The following is a 21,552-nucleotide window of genomic DNA, read 5'->3' as shown; positions in this document are numbered from 1 at the left end:
TGATTCTAGTCGGGTGGGCGGGTGCCAGCAGCGTTCGATTGAAAAGCATGCATTTAGTTTTACTAGTGTTTAAGAGCAGTTGGAGGCTACTGAAGGAGTGTTGTATGGCATTGAAGCTCGTTTGGAGGTTTGTTAACACAGTGTCCAATGAAGGGCCAGATGTATACAAAATGGTGTCGTCTGCGTAGAGGTGGATCTGAGAGTCACCAGCAGCAAGAGCGACATCATTGATATACACAGAGAAAAGTGTCGGCCCAAGAATTGAACCCTGTGGCACCCCCATAGAGACTGCCATAGGTCCAGACAACAGGCCCTCCGATTTGACACACTGAACTCTATCTAAGTAGTTGGTGAACCAGGCGAGGCAGTCATTTGAGAAACCAAGGCTATTTAGTCTGCCAATAAGAATGCGGTGGTTGACAGAGTCGAAAGCCTTGGCCAGGTCGATGAAGACGGCTGCACAGTACTGTCTATTATCAATCGCGGTTATAATATCGTTTAGGACCTTGAGCGTGGCTGAAGTGCACCCATGACCAGCTCGGAAACCGGATTGCATAGCGGAGAAGGTACGGTGGTATTCGAAATGGTCGGTGATCTGTTTGTTAACTTGGTTTTCAAATACTTTCGAAAGGCAGGGCAGGATGGATATAGGTCTGTAGCAGTTTGGATCTAGAGTGTCACCCCCTTTGAAGAGGGGGATGACCGCGGCAGCTTTCCAATCTCTGGGGATCTCAGACGTTATGAAAGAGAGGTTGAACAGACTAGTAATAGGGGTTGCGACAATTTCGGCGGCTAGTTTTAGAAAGAAAGGGTCCAGATTGTCTAGCCCAGCTGATTTGTAGGGGTCCAGATTTTGCAGCTCTTTCAGAACATCAGCTGTCTGAATTTGTGTGAAGGAGAAGCGGGGGGTGCATGGGCAAGTTGCAGCGGAGGGTGCAGAGTTGGTGGCCGGGGTAGTGGTAGCCAGATGGAAAGCATGGCCAGCCGTAGCAAAATGCTTGTTGAAATTCTCGATTATTGTAGATTTATCGGTGGTGATAGTGTTTCCTAGCCTCAGTGCAGTGGGCAACTGGGAGGAAGTGCTCTTATTCTCCATGGACTTTACAGTGTCCCAAAACTTTTTGGAGTTAGTGCTACAGGATGCAAATTTCTGTTTGAAAAAGTTAGCCTTTGCTTTCCTGACTGCTTGTGTATATTGGTTCCTAACTTCCCTGAAAAGTTGCATATCGCGGGGGCTATTTGATGCTAATGCAGTACGCCACAGGATGTTTTTGTGCTGGTCAAGGGCAGTCAAGTCTGAGGAGAACCAGGGGCTATATCGGTTCTTAGTTCTGTATTTTTTGAATGGGGCATGTTTATTTAAGATTGAGAGGAAATTACTTTTAAGGAACAACCAGGCATCCTCTACTGACGGAAAAAAAGTATTTGATTCCTTGCTGATTTTGTACGTTTGCCCACTGACAAAGACATGATCAGTCTATAATTTTAATGGTAGGTTTATTTGAACAGTGAGAGACAGAATAACAACAAAAAAATCCAGAAAAACGCATGTCAAAAATGTTATAAATTGATTTGCATTTTAATGAGGGCAATAAGTATTTGACCCCTCTGCAAAACATGACTTAGTACTTGGTGGCAAAACCCTTGTTGGCATCCTTGGAGAGCTCTTTGGTCTTGGCCATGGTGGAGAGTTTGGAATCTGATTGATTGTTTCTGTGGACACGTGTCTTTTATACAGGTAACAAGCTGAGATTAGGAGCACTCCCTTTAAGAGTGTGCTCCGAATCTCAGCTCGTTACCTGTATAAAAGACACCTGGGAGCCAGAAATCTTTCTGATTGAGAGGGGGTCAAATACTTATTTCCCTCATTAAAATGCAAATCAATTTATAACATTTTTGACATGTGTCTTTCTGGATTTTTGTTGTTGTTATTCTGTCTCTCACTGTTCAAATAAACCTACCATTACAGTTATAGACTGATTATTTATTTGTCAGTGGGCAAACGTACAAAATCAGCAGGAGATCAAATACTTTTTTCCCTGTACATATACACTACCGGTCAAAAGTTTTAGAACACCTACTCATTTAAGGGTTTTTCTTTATTTTTACTATTTTCTACATTGTGGAATAATAGTGAAGACATCAACACTATGAAATAACACATATGGAATCATGTAGTAACCAAAACGGTCTTAAACAAATCAAATATATATTTTAGCTTTTAGATTCTTCAAATAGCCACCCTTTGCCTTGACGACAGCTTTGCACACTCTTGGCATTCTCTCATTCAGCTTCACCTGGAATGCTTTTCCAGCAGTCTTGAAGGAGTTCTTGTCGTATCGGGTGAATGGTGGCCATTATTGCTGTCAACAAAGAGTCCGTTTATGCTGCATCGTGTTAGAGGCTTTTATTAAAATCACGAGGTTACAGCATAAGTACAGACCCGCGGTGTCCGGAGAACGGCTCCTCAGATTGCCATGACCGTTCTGCCTTCTCATCGTTTAACCCCTATTTATAAACAATGATGCTCCCTCTTCTGGCCAATCACCAGTCTCCCCTGTTTACAACACACTTCCTGTCTGTTCTATGTGACGTTACACTAAACATTCCCTTTTGATACTAACATAACCAACATTCCATTTCTTCATGAAAAACATTTAACAAAGACATAATCTTCAGATACGATATTCCCCCCTTCGAGACGAACAGTCTCGAAAACAAAATAGGATTATGACTAGTAACAATTTATCTTATTGAGTAGGTTTAACATTAAACCAAAAACATTCTCCTCTAGAGTGTAAATACCTTTCTATGAAATAACTGTTTATGAAGTGTGAATACATTACTATGAAATATGAACAAATCTCTATGGAGTGTAAGAGCGAAAAACTGTCCGGCAACCTTCCATCCATTAATCAATCAAGACAGTAAAATTCTCTCACGGTCCCTCTGCCCCAGGCAACCACCTTCGGTACTCCAGATAACCTCATAAACCATGTACATGCATTTGAAACTATGATGCAACTAAATACACATGTAAGCCCCTGCAAACAAAATCCTATCCAAAAACATCCACTCTAAGGCTGGTCAACCCATTGGACCTTACCGTGGAACTCTCCCTGCCTAGACTTTCTGTCCCTAAGCATTCACCGAAATAAACAAAAACATCTAAGATCCTCACATGTATTCAATAACATCAAACATCATTCTACAAAAATTAATACCTAAGAATATGACACAATTATGTATTACACATGTCTATATTTCATTGCAGACACTGGAATGTAGTCCACTACACTTCATCTCCCCGTAGTCTCCTCTTCCAATGGACTGTTGATGATGGAATCGGAATCTTTCCACACCCTCCTTCTTTCATCTCCTCCAGTCATATTGTCCCTTCCCATGTTCCTTGTTTGAGTATTTCAATCTCCACATGTTCTCCCAAATGCTTCTGGAAGAAAAGAAAAGAAACAAACACTTTCAAATTAAACATGAATATCAACTAAGAATATAAAACTGATATATAAATGATGCATGAATCACATAAACCTATTCCCCCCTTTGATTCATAAATCATACCAACATCACCCCAATATTGAAAAAAAAAAATTTGAAAAATCATCAAATAATCAAAATGATATTTATCCATCAGTTCCACTTGTCCATCTTTATCCAGATCAGGAACAGTCAACACCGGCATCTGAGTGTTGTCTCCAGGCATCACTCTCCAACCTATCTTAATATCATAGCTTTCTCAAAGGTAAGTAACAAATTCACAGTGCTATCAAAGCTGCCATTAAAATGTAACCCATCACTGCCCCTACTGGCCTAACTGATCTTGCAACCAAGTCTTCCAAATGCATCCCTTATTTCCTTCAATGCATCTATAACCCCAGTGATATTATCTGAACTATCTGGACTCAAAGTATAACTAATATTTATCAATATGATCTTCCCAAATGTTACACCATACCATGAATAAAGTCCCCCCTTCTCCCTTAGACTTATCCTTCAATGATAGGCTTGAAGCCTATGACATGTCCCTTTTCATCCTATTTTGAACTCTAGTTTCAGATTGATCTGTGTTCGGTGCTACTCCTCTTTTAATAGTAAAAGCCTCCTATGGAAGCTTCAACGTTGACATTAACAACATCCTATCCATCCATAGGGTAAGAATATATACATTTTATCATCACAAACCCACCAAATATCTCTAAAATTCCCAATAGTCACATTGTCAGTCAAAAGCTAATCGTTTAACCATCAAAGTCCTGCTCTTCTTACTACCTGGTATATTAAAAAGTAACCTTATATTTCTCATTACTACCCTTAAGGTCATGCTTATCCAAAGTCATCATATAATCATCACAATCTGATATTCCCATAAACATACCCTTTACCTCATATGTTTTATTAGAACAAAAACAACTTTTAGCCCTCAATGTTTCACCTGAATACTTCAGGGTTCCGTTGTTACCTGATTTTCCTTTCCCATTTAACAATTCCCATAGGGTAATTCATTTAACCAAGAACACTTAAACCTAGGCTTAAACCACTGTTCTGACAACGACATTATTTTATCTGTCAATGACTGTTGCTGATACCACAGTCATGACAACGCATAAGATTGACACATACTTGATAGAGGTCGACCGACCGTCTCTAACATGTGTGGTTCTGGAATTCTCACCAGACATGGACCCTCAAAATTCCTCACTGATATTACAGAATGAGCTGCTGGAACCTGCCCATCTATCTCTAATCTTCACAACAGAAGAATCAAACCACTCCCTTTAGTTTCTCTCTTCCCTAACGAGCGGTACTGATCAGATACCTCTCCTTGTCTGTCATTAAAATCAAAGACCTCATCCTGTCCTCCATGATAGTATCCTTCACTATTCTCTCTACTACCATCTGCTCTCCTATTTTAACCCTATTCGTACTATCATTGACAGCACTCTCCATCCGTAACATAAACCATGAGTCCTTCTTGCTACCCCTTTAATTTCAGAAAAGTTGTTGTCGGTGTCATACTTACTACATTTGCTATTGCCATCGTATCATTAATCCCTTCCAAAGTTACCATTAAAGTAGTTGACTTAATTGCTGTATCAACCCTAATTTCTTCTAGTGCAAAAGTTCCCATTATCCTATGTGTATTATCTACTGTTGAGTGCTTACTGTAATCTACTTCTCCTGAACTCCCTCACTGACTGTGGAGGCTACAACAGACCTCAACTCTTCCATTATAAGCGTTACTTTATGAATTACATAGCCCTTTAACCAATAATTCCTAACCGGAACAAATTCTAATGCTTGCACTAGATAAGTATACTTCTTCTCCATAATTATCTCTGTAACATTACGCAACATAAGTGAACAGTCACTCCTAACCTCTTCCACTTCATATCGTTGTACAAACTATCCCTCCTTTGACTAGGTGCAACAGCTTCTACTCCTGGTCCTGATAACAATACTTATTCTCCATAATTATCTCTCCATATGGGAGGAACGTCCCCATCCTAACCCTAATAAGTATTCTTTCCCCTAAAATTGGTGCTGTATTGGTTCCCTTATAACCAAATGCGATATATTTATGGCTTTAATAACTATCAATGTTGAAAGAGTTAAATTGCTTCTCCCTGTTGTTCTAATAAACTGAAGTGTTAATGTCCTTAGTTACTCCTAATTTTCCCCAAAGAAAAGTTGTCTCTGCTTGTACTTCCATCTATCACCACTAGTGTCACTTTTTCCCCAAATCTCAGTCCTTTCTCTAATCCCTGACTTTCAAAATTTTGATTACACAAAATACCCCTATAATTACCTTGATCTTCCTACTCTACAGTGTCATTCACCATTGTTCTCTCTCTCTTACTACTAACTTTGAAACTTAGCTTACTGTCTTAGAGTTCCTTCAACCTAGTTCTCCTAACTTATTTTAATCCAATCTTTTCCTCCTAACATTTAAACTTGTTCCACTGATTTATTCACAAAATCCCTTTACCACCAAATTTTTAGAATATGTGATTGGGAAAGTTCCCAACTGCCTTTGACTTCTTTACACACAGACTTGGCAAACGACTAAACACCTTTTAGCCTAGCCTGAAATCTCTTAGTGTAAGAATGTAACCCAGAATAAACAGTCACCCCTTTTAACTTTTCAGACAGATTGTCTAATAGACAGTCGTCTAGTGTACATCTTATTGTACAATTCAATTTAAACAATGCATCTCTTCCCAACACTGCAATAACAGTATCTTCTAATATTAGTACCTTAAGAGTAATTAACTGTTTTACTACCTCAAATCCCTATCCTAATTAGTTATCAATTAGTGAGATGTTTAACCTCTTTAGGCTGAACCCAGATAAGTTTTTCCACTATTCACCATCACTTCTAATGGTCGGTTGTTTTTACTTCAATTGTTAGCTATTTTCTCTTCTTCTCTAATCGATGCTCTCAGCTGATACCCCCCTTCCGGATCTTCTAGACACTAACAGGTGATCTTCACTTGCTCCTTTATCTTCCTCTGTTGTTTTCTCCCGACTTGTTGCATTAACAGGTAAAGTACCCAATCTGTCCACAATTATAACAGTCTTCTGAAAGTTGCTGGAAGTGTAGCTGAAATCTTCCTCCTCCTATTTCTTCTCGTCCTCTTCAATTCTGTGTCTGTCCAGAAACTGGCTTTGGATATGAATCAACTGGTGCCGCCCTTGGTGGCTGATACAATTGCATTTGATATTGTTCAGTTGAAGCTGTAACAGTGATTGTTGATTCGGTTCACTCTGATTCTTCATAACCAAAACTTATCTTCTCCTTCTTCTTCTCCAATTCTTGGGATCCTCTCAGCAGTTTCTCCTCTTCTGTATCTTCAGCTGTGTTACTTCTAAACTATTTGCTTTATCCAGGCATGATAAGCATCGGTATATATCTCCATTTCTTCTTTGCTAGTCATTGTAGGATAAAATCCTCTTGAACATAAAGCACCCTTAATCTCCAAATCTTCATCGCTTTCTTCATCTTCAACTTCCATCAGAGATCAAATCTCATGTATCCTTCTTCTTTCCTCTCTTGCCAACTTTCTTCTGATCACAGAGTCATATCCACCCATGACCTCTTCATCATCACTCTCATCTTCATCATCCTCATCTTCTTTAAGTTCCATCCTCCTTACCTCCCTCTTTTCTTCCAGACATCACATTTTCTTCCTTCTGGAGTTTTGATCCATCTTCATCGTCGTTTCTGCTTGTCCTCTATCTATTATTCGTTCATCTTCATCTCTGATGTAACAATCACCCTCCTAGATGATCACTGAAAGCTGAGGATAAACATCCCTAAGCTGTACTTTTTGCTGAATCCGTATGTGAGAAAGGTGTACTAACTTCTGCCATTAGTTTTTCTAACACTACTTTCTAACACTACTTTAGTTAAAGGATTACTATTTTTCCCTATATCAATCGGTGTAATCACCTTCCTCTAGCCTTGCTGTCCTTTCTCCCCATTGTAACTACTCTTTTATATTCCTTTATCATGAATTATTTTATTTTAGACTGTATAGCCTATGGCTTCCCCCCCTCTAATTATTAATATAAACCTAACAATTCCAAAAAAAAATAATAATAATAATAATAATTTTTATTTTTTATTTTTTATAAATCACCCAAAATATGAATATTAAAAAATTCAATTAAATGTTTTATTCAAAAACCATTTAATTAAAAATAAAAAACCAATTAAAAATTATGAATAATTAAAACCAATTTTTATTCCTATGTCACCAATTTATCAATTAGTGTTGGCTATCTTACCACAACCCATCAAATGCAAGTAAATGTAGTTAGTCAACTTCAAAGCAATCCCCCAAAAACAAAGCCTCTAACCCTTCAATACTACAATTCCCATCAAACCCCAGTGATGCAGAGCCTCCAAAATGCAATTTTTAATGAATCAGTTTGCCAAGCCTATGTGAAATTGTCATACCATCACATATTTGGTAAACTAGCCTGATATCTGATCCGATCATCTGCCTCTGCCACGTCACACCTTGTCACGTGACGCACGTCAGTCACACGTTAGCCCCTCCTCTCTCCTGTCGTATCGTATTGCTCCTCTCATATGACAGAAAAACAGAGACACAGAATCACATTTTAGTAGTTAATGCAATCCCTGAGTTATTTCAACCATATTCAATATTCCTTCGTTCACCCATTATTCACTCTAAGACTAAAATCAGAACTAAATAGATCGCTCAAAAACATTTTTATTTAATTTTAATCGTCTTTTAATTATTTAATTCAATTCATTATACTTCGCCAACATATATTTAATGTATAAATTCAATAGGTCACAAAACAAGTTTCATCTTTAACCAGCCGCCGTTGAAACTAAAATACTCGTGTTAAAATCTCTCCTCTTTGTCTGTGTCCATTTCCCCCTTGCAGGGTAACGCCAAATGGGACCTATGACCTTAACCCACCATTTTGTTTTGTAGTTTTACAATACCCTCGTGTTGTAGTTTAGTGCCGTAAACCAAAACGTGTCCTAATCTCGTGCCATAAACTCCCCCTTTCTGTAGTGTAGTGTCGCAAAATTAAATGCATGCGCATACATTCAATAATACGATTCCCGGACAATAGAACGATAACATTACGCTACAGCTTCACTATTTTATACCTTATACTCACACAATTACACATAACAGAGCTCACATTTGCGTAGAACTTTAAATTCTACACACACATACATATTTTAAGAGGCTTAGTCCATCGCGATGGAGTCTCTAAGGATACATTAGCATGTAGCACACAACACAATTAGCATTTAGCATTAGCCGCCATGTACCATGTAGCATGAAACACACTCCCATTTAGCACTAACATTAGCCTTAGCCTTTAGCTAACTGCGGCCTACCCAGCCCTAAGTAACCTGCACTGCCCTATCAATTTTAAACATATTTATCCTACCGTTTTTGCTACCGGGACTAATGAGCATTACACCGAGAAATCAAACCCAATCAGACATCCCGTCGGACGAAAGTCAAATCATAATCACAATCAGATAAACCTCATTAATCCGAGCTCTCTTTAAAAAAAAAAAACACCGTCCACCCATTCTATCGTGTAAACGGATTTGCCGGCCCAACATCTAAAATGGCCCCCTCTAGAGGTCTTAAAGCGGTACAGTGCCCTAAAGAATGCGCATATCTGCCTTAATCGTACACTTCAATACTTAAATCCTACCGTTTAATGCTCCAAATTTCCCATTGCCAACCGTTACCAATGGAATCTATTTTAATGCTCTAAATTTCCCCATTGCCAACCGTTACCAATGGAATATATCTTAATGCTCTAAATTTCCCATTGCCACCCGTTACCAATGGAATCTATTTTAGCAGACTCTAGTCAACAGCAACAACGCCACCCGAGGCAAGGTCGTATGGTACATCTCTCCAGTGTACACAAGTCGTATCCAATCTAACAAACTCCGAAGCGGTAAGAAAAAACTCACCCTTTTTGGCCATGCTTCAAAGCGAGTTAGCCTGGCGATTGACTGAAACAACGAAGAGACGCAAACCCAGCCCCACGTTGGGCGCCATTATGTCGTATCGGGTGAATGGTGGCCATTATTGCTGTCAACAAAGAGTCCGTTTATGCTGCATCGTGTTAGAGGCTTTTATTAAAATCACGAGGTTACAGCATAAGTACAGACCCGCGGTGTCCGGAGAACGGCTCCTCAGATTGCCATGACCGTTCTGCCTTCTCATCGTTTAACCCCTATTTATAAACAATGATGCTCCCTCTTCTGGCCAATCACCAGTCTCCCCTGTTTACAACACACTTCCTGTCTGTTCTATGTGACGTTACACTAAACATTCCCTTTTGATACTAACATAACCAACATTCCATTTCTTCATGAAAAACATTTAACAAAGACATAATCTTCAGATACGATATTCTCACAAATGCTGAGCACTTGTTGGCTGCTTTTCCTTCGCTCTGCGATCCGACTCATCCCAAACCATCTCAATTGGGTTGAGGTCAGGGGAGTGTGGAGCCCAGGTCATCTGATGCAGCACTCCATCACTCTCCTCCTTGGTAAAATAGCCCTTACACAGCTTGGAGGTGTGTTTGGTCATTGTCCTGTTGAAAAAAAAATGATAGTCCCACTAAGCCAAACCAGATGGGATGGCGTATCGCTGTAGAATGCTGTGGTAGACATGCTGGTTAAATGAATTCTAGATAAATCACAGACAGTGTCACCAGTAAAGCACCCCCACACCATAACACCTCCTCCTCCATGCTTTACGGTGGGAAATACACATGCGGAGATCATCCGTTCACCCACACCACGTCTTACAAAGAAATGGCGGTTGGAACCAAAAATATCAAATTTGGACTCCAGACCAAAGGACAAATTTCCACCGGTCTAATGTCCATTGCTTGTGTTTCTTGGCCCAAGCAAGTCTCTTCTTATTATTGGTGTCCTTTAGTAGTGTCTTTCTTTGCAGCAATTCGACCATGAAGGCCTGATTCACGCAGTCTCCTCTGAACAGTTGATGTTGAGATGTGTCTGTTACTTGAACTTTGTGAAGCATTTGGCCTGCAATTTCTGAGGCTGGTAACTCTAATGAACTTATCGTCGCAGCAGAGGTAACTCTGGGTCTTCCTTTCCTGTGGTGGTCCTCATGAGAGCCAGTTTCATCATAGCGCTTGATGGTTTTTGCAACTGAACTTGAGGAAACGTTCAAAGTTCTTGAAATGTTCCGTATTGACTGAACTTCATGTCTTAAAGTAATGATGGACTGTCATTTCTCTTTGCTTATTTGAGCTGTTCTTGCCATAATATGGACTTAGTCTTTTACCAAATAGGGCTATCTTCTGTATACCCCCCCTACCTTGTCACACACAACTGATTGGCTCAAACGCATTAAGAAGGAAAGAAATTCCACAAATTAACTTTTAACAAGCCTATTTGAAGATTACTTATGTAAATGTGATATTTCCTTTATTTTATTTGATAAATTAGCAAAAATATACAAAAACCAATTTTTGATTTGTCATTATGGGGTCTTGTGTGTAGATTGATGAGGGAAAAAAACAATTTAATTAATTTTAGAATAAGGCTGTAACCTAACAAAATGTGGAAAAAGTCAAGGGGTCTGAATACTTTCCGAACGCACTGTATATACAGTACCAGTCAAAAGTTTGGACACACCTACTCATTGAAAGGTTTTTCTTTATTTTTACTATTTTCTACATTGTAGAATAATAGAGAAGACATCACAACTATGGAAGAACACATATTGAATCATGTAGTAACCAAAAAAGTGTTAAACAAATCAAAATATATGTTATATTTGAGAATCTTCAAATAGCCACCTTTTGCCTTGATGACAGCTTTGCACACTCTTGGCATTCTCTCAACCAGCTTCATGAGGTAGTCAACTGGAATGCATTTCAATTAACAGGAGAGCCTTGTTAAAAGTTAATTTGTGGAATTTCTTTCCTTGAGCTAATCAGTTGTGTAGTGACGAGGGGTGGTATACAGAAGATAGCCCTATTTGGTAAAATACCAAGAACAGCTCAAATAAGCAAAGAGAAACGACAGTCCATCATTACTTTGTTACATGAATTCAGTGAATACGGAAAATGTCAAGAACTTTGAAAGTTTCTTCAAGTGCAGTTGCGAAAACCATCAAGCACTATGATGAAACTGGCTCTCATGAGGACCGCCACAGGAAAGGAAGACCCAGAGTTACCTCTGCTGCAGAGGATAAGTTCATTAGAGTTACTAGCCTCAGAAATTGCAGGCCAAATAAATGCTTCACAGAGTTCAAGTAACAGACACATCTCAACATTAACTGTTCAGAGGAGGCTGCGTGAATCAGGCCTTCATGGTCGAATTGCCGCAAAGAAACCACTATGTGTGTTATTTCATAGTTTTGATGTCTTCACTATTATTCCACAATGTAGAAAATAGTAAAAATAAAGAAAAACCCTTGAATGAGTAGGTGTGTCCAAACTTTTGACTGGTACTGTATATGAAGTGGGTAAAACAGTATGTAAACATTATTAAAGTTATAACGCCAGATGGGGTGATGCAACTTTGCACCATAATCACTCTCTACCTGTATCTGCCTTGCCTAAATAATGGTGGGTAGCAAACATATCTGTCTTCCAGTAAAATGATATGATTTCTTCGGTCAAAGTCCACTTTCAAGACTGTATCATGCTTCTACTGTGTGTATGACCAACAATAGTACCGTGAACACAACAGAAGCAGGTGAGAGCTACACAGGTAAGTCACTTTTTTCTGTTTAGGAGGTAAATTCTGGGTATTTTCAGATATTTAATAGTTATAGATGCTGTATATTATGAGATACTAATATACTGTAGACAATAAGGTCAAACCTCAAACCAAAAGTTGTAGCTACTCAATGTTAATAATTCATTGTCTTATAAATAACTGTCACAAACTTACAGAATATACATTGTTTAATGACTATTTCTTACATTTGAGACACTGAGTCAAAATGACTGAAAACTATGACATTAAAACCCACCTCAATCAAAACAAAGCAAGTGCACCTACAGTTACAGTATTATACCTGAAAAGGTTTTGAATCAAAGAGTTCTGTGAAATGATTGATCACATTGCATGAGGTTGATGTTGGTTCAATACATTTATTTTGAGTTACAAGGAAACAATTGGAGAATTCCAGTAACGTATAATCACTCTAAGGAAGTCTTTGGAACTGACCCTTGATCCTATAAACACTGGCAGACATCTTGACTTATTGGCTCGATTGTTATTGTTCTTGTGAAATACATCTCTCTCTCTTTCTCTCTCTCTCCCCTCTCTCTTTCTCTCTCTTTCCCCTCTCTCTTTCTCTCTCCCCCCTCTCTCTTTCTCCCCCCTCTCTCTCTCTCCCTCCTCTCTCTCTCCCTCCCCCTCTCTCTCTCTCTCCCCACTCTCTCTTCCACTCTCCCCCCTCTCTCTCTCTCCCCCTCTCTCTTTCTCTCCCCCCTCTCTCTCTCTCCCCCCTGTCTCTCTCTCCCCCTCTCTCTCTCTTTCTACCCCCCCTCTCTCTCCCCCTCACTCTCTTTCTCTCTCTGTCCCCTGTCTCTCTCTTTCTCTCCCCCCTCCCTATCACTCTCTCCCCCCTCTCTCTCGCTCTCTCCCTCCCCCCTCTGTCTCTCTCTCCCCCCCTCTCTCTCCCCCTCTCTCTCTTTCTCTCCCCCTCTCTCTCTTTCTCTCCCCCTCTCTCTCTCTCTCTCCCCCTCTCTCTCTCTCTCCCCTCTCTCCCCCCTCTCTCTCTCTCCCCCTCTATCTCTCTCTTTCTCCCCCTCTCTCTCTCTTTCTCCCCCTCTCTCTTTCTCTCTCCCCCTCTCTCTATCGCTCTCCCCCTCTCTCTTTCTCTCTCCCCCATCTCTCTCCCCCCTCTCTCTCTCTACCCCTCTCTCTCTCCCCCCTTCTTTCTCTCTCTCCCCCCTCTCTCTCTCCCCCCTCTCTCTCTCACTCATTCTCTCTCCCTCTCCCCCCTCTCTCTCTCACTCCCCCCTCTCTCTCGCTCTCTCCCTCCCCCCTCTGTCTCTCTCTCCCCCTCTCTCTCTCCCCTCTCTCTCTTTCTCCCCCCTCTCTCTCTCCCCCTCTCTCTCCCTCTCTCTCTCCCCCCTCTCTCTCTATCCCCCTCTATCTCTCTCTTTCTCCCCTTCTCTCTCTTTTCTCCCCCCTCTCTCTTTCTCTCTCCCCCTCTCTCTATCGCTCTCCCCCTCTCTCTTTCTCTCTCCCCCATCTCTCTACCCCTCTCTCTCTCTACCCCTCTCTCTCTCCCCCCCTTCTTTCTCTCTCTCCCCTCTCTCTCTCCCCCTCTCTCTCTCTCACTCCTTCTCTCTCTCTCTCCCCCTCTCTCTCTCACTCCCCCTCTCTCTCTCTCTACGCCCTCTCTCTCTCACCCCTTCTCTCTCTCTCCCCCTCTCTCTCTCGCTCCGCCATCTCACTCTCTACCCCCTCTATCTCTCCCCCCTCTCTCTCTCTCTTTCCCCCATCTCTTTCTCTCTCTCCCCCTCTCTCTTGCTCTCTCCCCATCTCTCTTGCTCTCCCCCCTCTCTCTCTCTCTCTCCCCATCTCTCTCGCTCTCCCCCCTCTCTCTCTCTCCCCCTCTCTCTCTCTCTCTCTCCTCCCATTCTCTCTTTCTCTCCCCCTCTCTCTCGCTCTTCCCCCTCTCTCTCTCTCCCCCTCTCTCTCTTTCTCTCCCCCCTCTCTCTATTTCTCTCCCCCTCTCTCTCTCTCTCTCTTTCCCCCTCTCTCTCTCTTCCCCCTCTCTCTCCCTCTCTTTCCCCCCTCTCTCTCCCTCTCTTCCTCCTCTCTCTCTCTCCCCCTTCCTCTCTCTCTTTCCCACCCTCTCTCCCCCCTCTCTCTCTCTCCCCCCTCTCGCTCTTTCTCTCCCCCTCTCTCTCTCTCTCTCTCTCCCCCTCTCTCGCTCTCTCTCTCCCCCCTCTCTCTCTCCCCCTCTCTCTTTCTCTCCCTCCTCTCTTTCTCTCTCTCTCTCCCCCCTCTCTCTCTCTCCTCCCCTCTCTCTCTCTCTCCCCTCTCTCTCTCTTTCTCTCTCGCTCTCTCTCTCTCTTTCTCTCTGTCCTTGTCTTTTCTCAATGTCTCTCACCATTACTACCCTGTTTCTCTCCCTATCCCCCCACCTCGTCTTCATAGCCCATAATGCAGCAGCCTAACGACAAAAGCCGGTCTCCTAAGGTGAAGGAGAAGGACCCTCACCAGAGGTTGGAGGACAGAGGCTCAGAACCCTGCAACAAGCCCAACCTCAGTCACAAGCAGGTGAGTATCTATGGTTGTCTTATATGACACAATGACACCATATGTCTACGGCTGTCTCACAACACCCTATTCCCTATATAGTGCACTACTTTTGACTAGATCCCACCCTTTTCCATTTAGTGCACTACTTGTGACCAGAGATACATTGTGACAAGACCCGCTTTGCAGTGAACACTAGCATTTGACAGTTTAATAAGCCTACTCGTGTGTGGATGCATTCTGTGTTTTATAACCCTGTCTTTGTTCCCACTGGAGACTGTGGAGGCTACCCACTCAGAACCCTGGAATAAACCACATCTCAGCAACAGCAAGGTGAGTTCAGTTCCAACCACTAAACCACTAGCCACTCCATCTTTAGGCCAGGGACTTTGTCCCAAGACTGTTGAATTGCCTTTTAACTTTCTACATACAGTATAGGTTTTGAATCTAGGATGCTGGGCAATCCTATAGCAAATCAGGGCACATCATATTAATTAAATTATGACTGGGCTGGGCACCACCATAAATGTAAATTTTGCTACAGTCCACTATTTTGGATCCATCTGTAATTTGTGTCCTGCCTGTACCACTTCTACAGGGGATGGACTTTGAGAAATGGAATACGAGCCATTCAGAAACCGGGATCAGGCCTCATTTCAACAACAGCAAAGTGGGTTCTATGGAGAAAAAACATTTCAGTGAGAGGATGATATTGTAGGTGGTGTGTTATATTAACCTACCTGGGTTGTGTGTTATATTAACCTACCTGGGTTGTGTGTGTTATATTAACCTACCTGGGTTGTGTGTTATATTAACCTACATGGGTTGTGTGTTATATTAACCTACCTGGGTTGTGTGTTATATTAACCTACCTGGGTTGTGTGTGTTATATTAACCTACCTGGGTTGTGTGTTATATTAACCTACATGGGTTGTGTGTTATATTAACCTACCTGGGGTGTGTGTTATATTAACCTACCTGGGTGGTGTGTTTTATATTAACCTACCTGGGTGATGTATTATATTAACCTACCTGGGTTGTGTGTGTTATATTAACCTACATGGGTTGTGTGTGTTATATAAACCTACCTGGAATGTGTGTTATATTAACCTACCTGGGTTATGTGTTATATTAACCCACCTGGGTTGTGTGTTATATTAACCTACATGGGTCGTGTGTGTTATATTAACCTACCTGGGTTGTGTGTTATATTAACCTACCTGGGTTGTGTGTTAAATTAACCTACCTGGAATGTGTGTTATATTAACCTACCTGGGTGGTGTGTTATATTAACCTACCTGGGTGGTGTGTTATATTAACCTACCTGGGGTGGTGTGTTATATTAACCTACCTGGGATGTGTGTGTTATATTAACCTACCTGGGTGATGTGTGTTATATTAACCTACCTGGGTTGTGTGTGTTATATTAACCTACCTGGGTTGTGTGTTATATTAACCTACCTGGGTTGTGTGTTATATTAACCTACCTGGGTTGTGTGTGTTATATTAACCTACCTGGGATGTGTGTGTTATATTAACCTACCTGGGTGATGTATTATATTAACCTTCCTGGGTTGTGTATGTTATATTATATACATACAGTATAGGGTTTGAATTTAGGATGCTGGGCAATCCTATAGCAAATCAGGGCACATCATATTAATTAGATTATGACTGGGCTGGGCACCACCATAAATGTAAATTTTGCTACAGTCCACTATTTTGGATCCATCTGTAATTTGTGTCCTGTATGTACCACTTCTACAGGGGAGGGACTTTGAGAAATGGAATACGAGCCATTCAGAAACCGGGATCAGGCCTCATTTCAACAACAACAAAGTGTGTTCTATGGAGAAAAAATATTTCAGTGAGAGGATTATATTGTGTGTTGTGTGTTATATCAACCTACCTGGGTTGTGTGTGTTATATTAACCTACCTGGGTAGTGTGTTATATTAACCTACCTGGGGTGGTGTGTTATATTAACCTACCTGGGTTGTGTGTGTTATATTAACCTACCTGGGTTGTGTGTGTTATATTAACCTACCTGGGTGGTGTGTTATATTAACCTACCTGGGTTGTGTGTTATATTAACCTACCTGGGTTGTGTCTTATATTAACCTACCTGGGTGGTGTGTTATATTAACCTACCTTGGTGGTGTGTTATTTTAACCTGCCTGGGTGGTGTGTTATATTAACCTACCTGGGTTGTGTGTGTTATATTAACCTACCTGGGATGTGTGTGTTATATTAACCTACCTGGGTTGTGTGTGTTATGTTAACCTACCTGGGGTGGTGTGTTATATATTAACCTACCTGGGTTGTGTGTTATATTAACCTACCTGGGTGGTGTATTTAATATTAACTTACCTGGGTTGTGTGTTATATTAACCTACCTGGGTTGTGTGTTATATTAAACTACCTGGGTTGTGTGTTATATTAACTTACCTGGGTGGTGTATTATATTAACCTACCTGGAGTGGTGTGTTATATTAACCTACCTGGGATGTGTGTGTTATATTAACCTACCTGGGATGTGTGTGTTATATTAACCTACCTGGGATGTGTGTGTTATATTAACCTACTTGGGTGGTGTGTTATATTAACCTACCTGGGTTGTGTGTGTTATATTAACCTACCTGGGTGGTGTGTTAAATTAACCTACCTGGGTTGTGTGTGTTATATTAACCTACCTGGGTTGTGTGTTATATTAACCTACCTGGGATGTGTGTGTTATATTAACCTACCTGGGGTAGTGTGTGTTATTTTAACCTACCTGGGGTAGTGTGTTATATTAACCTACCTGGGTGGTGTGTTATATTAACCTACCTGGGTTGTGTGTGTTATATTAACCTACCTGGGGTGGTGTGTTATATTAACCTACCTGGGATGTGTGTGTTATATTAACCTACCTGGGGTAGTGTGTGTTATTTTAACCTACCTGGGGTAGTGTTTTATATTAACCTACCTGGGCGGTGTGTTATATTAACCTACCTGGGGTGGTGTCTTATATTACCCTACCTGGGTGGTGTGTTATATTACACTACCTGGGTGGTGTGTTATATTAACCTACCTGGGGTGGTGTGTTAAATTAACCTACCTGGGTTGTGTTTGTTATATTAATCTACCTGGGTGGTGTGTTATATTAACCTACCTGGGTTGTGTGTGTTATATTGGTGGCAGGTAGCTTAGTGGTTAAGAGCGTTGTGCCAGTAACCGAAAGGTCGCTGGTTCTAATCCCCGAGCCGACTAGGTGAAAAATCGGTCGATGTGACCTTGAGCAAGGCACTTAACCCTAATTGCTCCTGTAAGTCGCTCTGGATAAGAGCGTCTGCTAAATGACTAAAATGTAAAATGTAAAATATTAACCTACCTGGGTGGTGTGTTATATTAACCTACCTGGGTTGTGTGTTATATTAACCTACCTGGGTGGTGTGTTAAATTAACCTACCTGGGTTGTGTGTTATATTAACCTAACTGGCTGGTGTGTTATATTAATCTACCTGGGTGGTGTGTTAAATTAACCTACCTGGGATGTGTGTTATATTAACCTACCTGGGTTGTGTGTTAAATTAACTTACCTGGGTTGTGTGTTATATTAACCTACTTGGGTTGTGTGTGTTATATTAACCTGCCTGGGGTGGTGTGTTATATTAACCTACCTGGGGTAGTGTATTATATTATTCTACCTGGGTTGTGTGTTATATTAATTCACCTGGGTGGTGTGTTAAATTAACCTACCTGGGATGTGTGTTATATTAACCTACCTGGGTTGTGTGTTAAATTAACTTACCTGGGTTGTGTGTTATATTAACCTACCTGGGTTGTGTGTGTTATATTAACCTACCTGGGTGGTGTGTTATATTAACCTACCTGGGTTGTGTGTTGTATTAACCTACCTGGGTGGTGTGATTTATATTAACCTACCTGGGTTGTATGTTATATTAACCTACCTGGGATGTGTGTGTTATATTAACCTACCTGGGGTAGTGTGTGTTATTTTAACCTACCTGGGGTAGTGTGTTATATTAACCTACCTGGGGTTGTGTATTATATTAACCTACCTGGGTTGTGTGTTATATTAATCTACCTGGGTGGTGTGTTATATTAACCTACCTGGGGTGGTGTGTTATATTACCCTACCTGGGTGGTGTGTTATATTAAACTACATGGGTGGTGTGTTATATTAACCTACCTGGGGTGGTGTGTTAAATTAACCTACCTGGGTTGTGTGTGTTATATTACCTACCTGGGTGGTGTGTTATATTAACCTACATGGGTTGTGTGTTATATTAACCGAACTGGGTGGTGTGTTATATTAACCTACCTGGGTGGAGTGTTTTATATTAACTTACCTGGGTTGTGTGTTATATTAACCTACCTGGGTTGTGTTATATTAACCTACCTGGGGTGGTGTGTTATATTAACCTACCTGGGTTGTGTGTGTTATATTACCTACCTGGGTTGTGTTTGTTATATTAACCTACCTGGGGTGGTGTGTTATATTAACCTACCTGGGTGGTGTGTTATATTAACCTACATGGGTGGTGTGTTATATTAACCTACCTGGGGTGGTGTGTTAAATTAACCTACCTGGGTTGTGTGTGTTATATTACCTACCTGGGTGGTGTGTTATATTAACCTACATGGGTTGTGTGTTATATTAACCGAACTGGGTGGTGTGTTATATTAACCTACCTGGGTGGAGTGTTTTATATTAACTTACCTGGGTTGTGTGTTATATTAACCTACCTGGGTTGTGTGTGTTATATTAACCTACCTGGGTTGTGTGTTAAATTAACTTACCTGGGTTGTGTGTTATATTAACCTACCTGGGTTGTGTGTGTTATATTAACCTACCTGGGTGGTGTGTTATATTAACCTACCTGGGTTGTGTGTTGTATTAACCTACCTGGGTGGTGTGATTTATATTAACCTACCTGGGTTGTATGTTATATTAACCTACCTGGGATGTGTGTGTTATATTAACCTACCTGGGGTAGTGTGTGTTATTTTAACCTACCTGGGGTAGTGTGTTATATTAACCTACCTGGGGTTGTGTATTATATTAACCTACCTGGGTTGTGTGTTATATTAATCTACCTGGGTGGTGTGTTATATTAACCTACCTGGGGTGGTGTGTTATATTACCCTACCTGGGTGGTGTGTTATATTAAACTACATGGGTGGTGTGTTATATTAACCTACCTGGGGTGGTGTGTTAAATTAACCTACCTGGGTTGTGTGTGTTATATTACCTACCTGGGTGGTGTGTTATATTAACCTACATGGGTTGTGTGTTATATTAACCGAACTGGGTGGTGTGTTATATTAACCTACCTGGGTGGAGTGTTTTATATTAACTTACCTGGGTTGTGTGTTATATTAACCTACCTGGGTTGTGTGTGTTATATTAACCTACCTGGGGTGGTGTGTTATATTAACCTACCTGGGTTGTGTGTGTTATATTACCTACCTGGGTTGTGTTTGTTATATTAACCTACCTGGGGTGGTGTGTTATACAGTGGGGAAAAAAAGTATTTAGTCAGCCACCAATTGTGCAAGTTCTCCCACTTAAAAAGATGAGAGAGGCCTTTAATTTTCATCATAGGTACACGTCAACTATGACAGACAAAATAAGAAAGAAAAATCCAGAAAATCACATTGTAGGATTTTTAATGAATTTATTTGCAAATTATGGTGGAAAATAAGTATTTGGTCAATAACAAAAGTTTCTCAATACTTTGTTATATACCCTTTGTTGGCAATGACACAGGTCAAACGTTTTCTGTAAGTCTTCACAAGGTTTTCACACACTATTTTGGCCCATTCCTCCATGCAGATCTCCTCTAGAGCAGTGATGTTTTGGGGCTGTCGCTGGGCAATACGGACTTTCAACTCCCTCAAAGATTTTCTATGGGGTTGAGATCTGGAGACTGGCTAGGCCACTCCAGGACCTTGAAATGCTTCTTACGAAGCCACTCCTTCGTTGCCCGGGCAGTGTGTTTGGGATCATTGTCATGCTGAAAGACCCAGCCACGTTTCATCTTCAATGCCCTTGCTGATGGAAGGAGGTTTTCACTCAAAATCTCACGATACATGGCCCCATTCATTCTTTCCTTTACACGGATCAGTCGTCCTGGTCCCTTTGCAGAAAAACAGCCCCAAAGCATGATGTTTACACCCCCATGCTTCACAGTAGGTATGGTGTTCTTTGGATGCAACTCAGCATTCTTTGTCCTCCAAACACGATGAGTTGAGTTTTTACCAAAAAGTTCTATTTTGGTTTCATCTGACCATATGACATTCTCCCAATCCTCTTCTGGATCATCCAAATGCACTCTAGCAAACTTCAGACGGGCCTGGACATGTACTGGCTTAAGCAGGGGGACACGTCTGGAACTGCAGGATTTGAGTCCCTGGCGGCGTAGTGTGTTACTGATGGTAGGCTTTGTTACTTTGGTCCCAGCTCTCTGCAGGTCATTCACTAGGTCCCCCTGTGTGGTTCTGGGATTTTTGCTCACCGTTCTTGTGATAATTTTGACCCCACGGGGTGAGATCTTGCGTGGAGCCCCAGATCGAGGGAGATTATCAGTGGTCTTGTATGTCTTCCATTTCCTAATAATTGCTCCCACAGTTGATTTCTTCAAACCAAGCTGCTCACCTATTGCAGATTCAGTCTTCCCAGCCTGGTGCAGGTCTACAATTTTGTTTCTGGTGTCCTTTGACAGCTCTTTGGTCTTG

The 21,552-nt window shown here is 41.2% G+C and overlaps 1 protein-coding gene across 2 annotated transcripts in view; it reads left to right on the top strand.

Annotated features, from left to right (window-relative positions):
• Window positions 1-12,229: 12,229 nt before the first annotated feature.
• Window positions 12,230-21,552, top strand: part of LOC121554271 (E3 ubiquitin-protein ligase TRIM7-like) — a 29,678-nt gene continuing 20,355 nt past the window's right edge. Inside the window, exons 1-5 of one of the 2 annotated variants that reach the window (XM_041867744.1) lie at window positions 12,230-12,295; window positions 14,708-14,830; window positions 15,086-15,142; window positions 15,408-15,479; window positions 16,577-16,648. In XM_041867744.1, coding sequence (XP_041723678.1) covers window positions 14,714-14,830; window positions 15,086-15,142; window positions 15,408-15,479; window positions 16,577-16,648 — 318 coding nt within the window. In that variant the 5' untranslated portion in view covers window positions 12,230-12,295; window positions 14,708-14,713. The remainder of the gene's footprint in view (window positions 12,296-14,707; window positions 14,831-15,085; window positions 15,143-15,407; window positions 15,480-16,576; window positions 16,649-21,552) is intronic. The other variant, XM_041867745.1, reaches the window with a different exon arrangement.

This window comes from Coregonus clupeaformis, chromosome 39 (genome assembly GCF_020615455.1).
Source record: "Coregonus clupeaformis isolate EN_2021a chromosome 39, ASM2061545v1, whole genome shotgun sequence".
Classification (NCBI taxonomy): Eukaryota; Metazoa; Chordata; class Actinopteri; order Salmoniformes; family Salmonidae; genus Coregonus; species Coregonus clupeaformis.
Note: the sequence above shows the minus strand (reverse complement) of the source record. Positions and strands in the feature narration are given on the sequence as shown.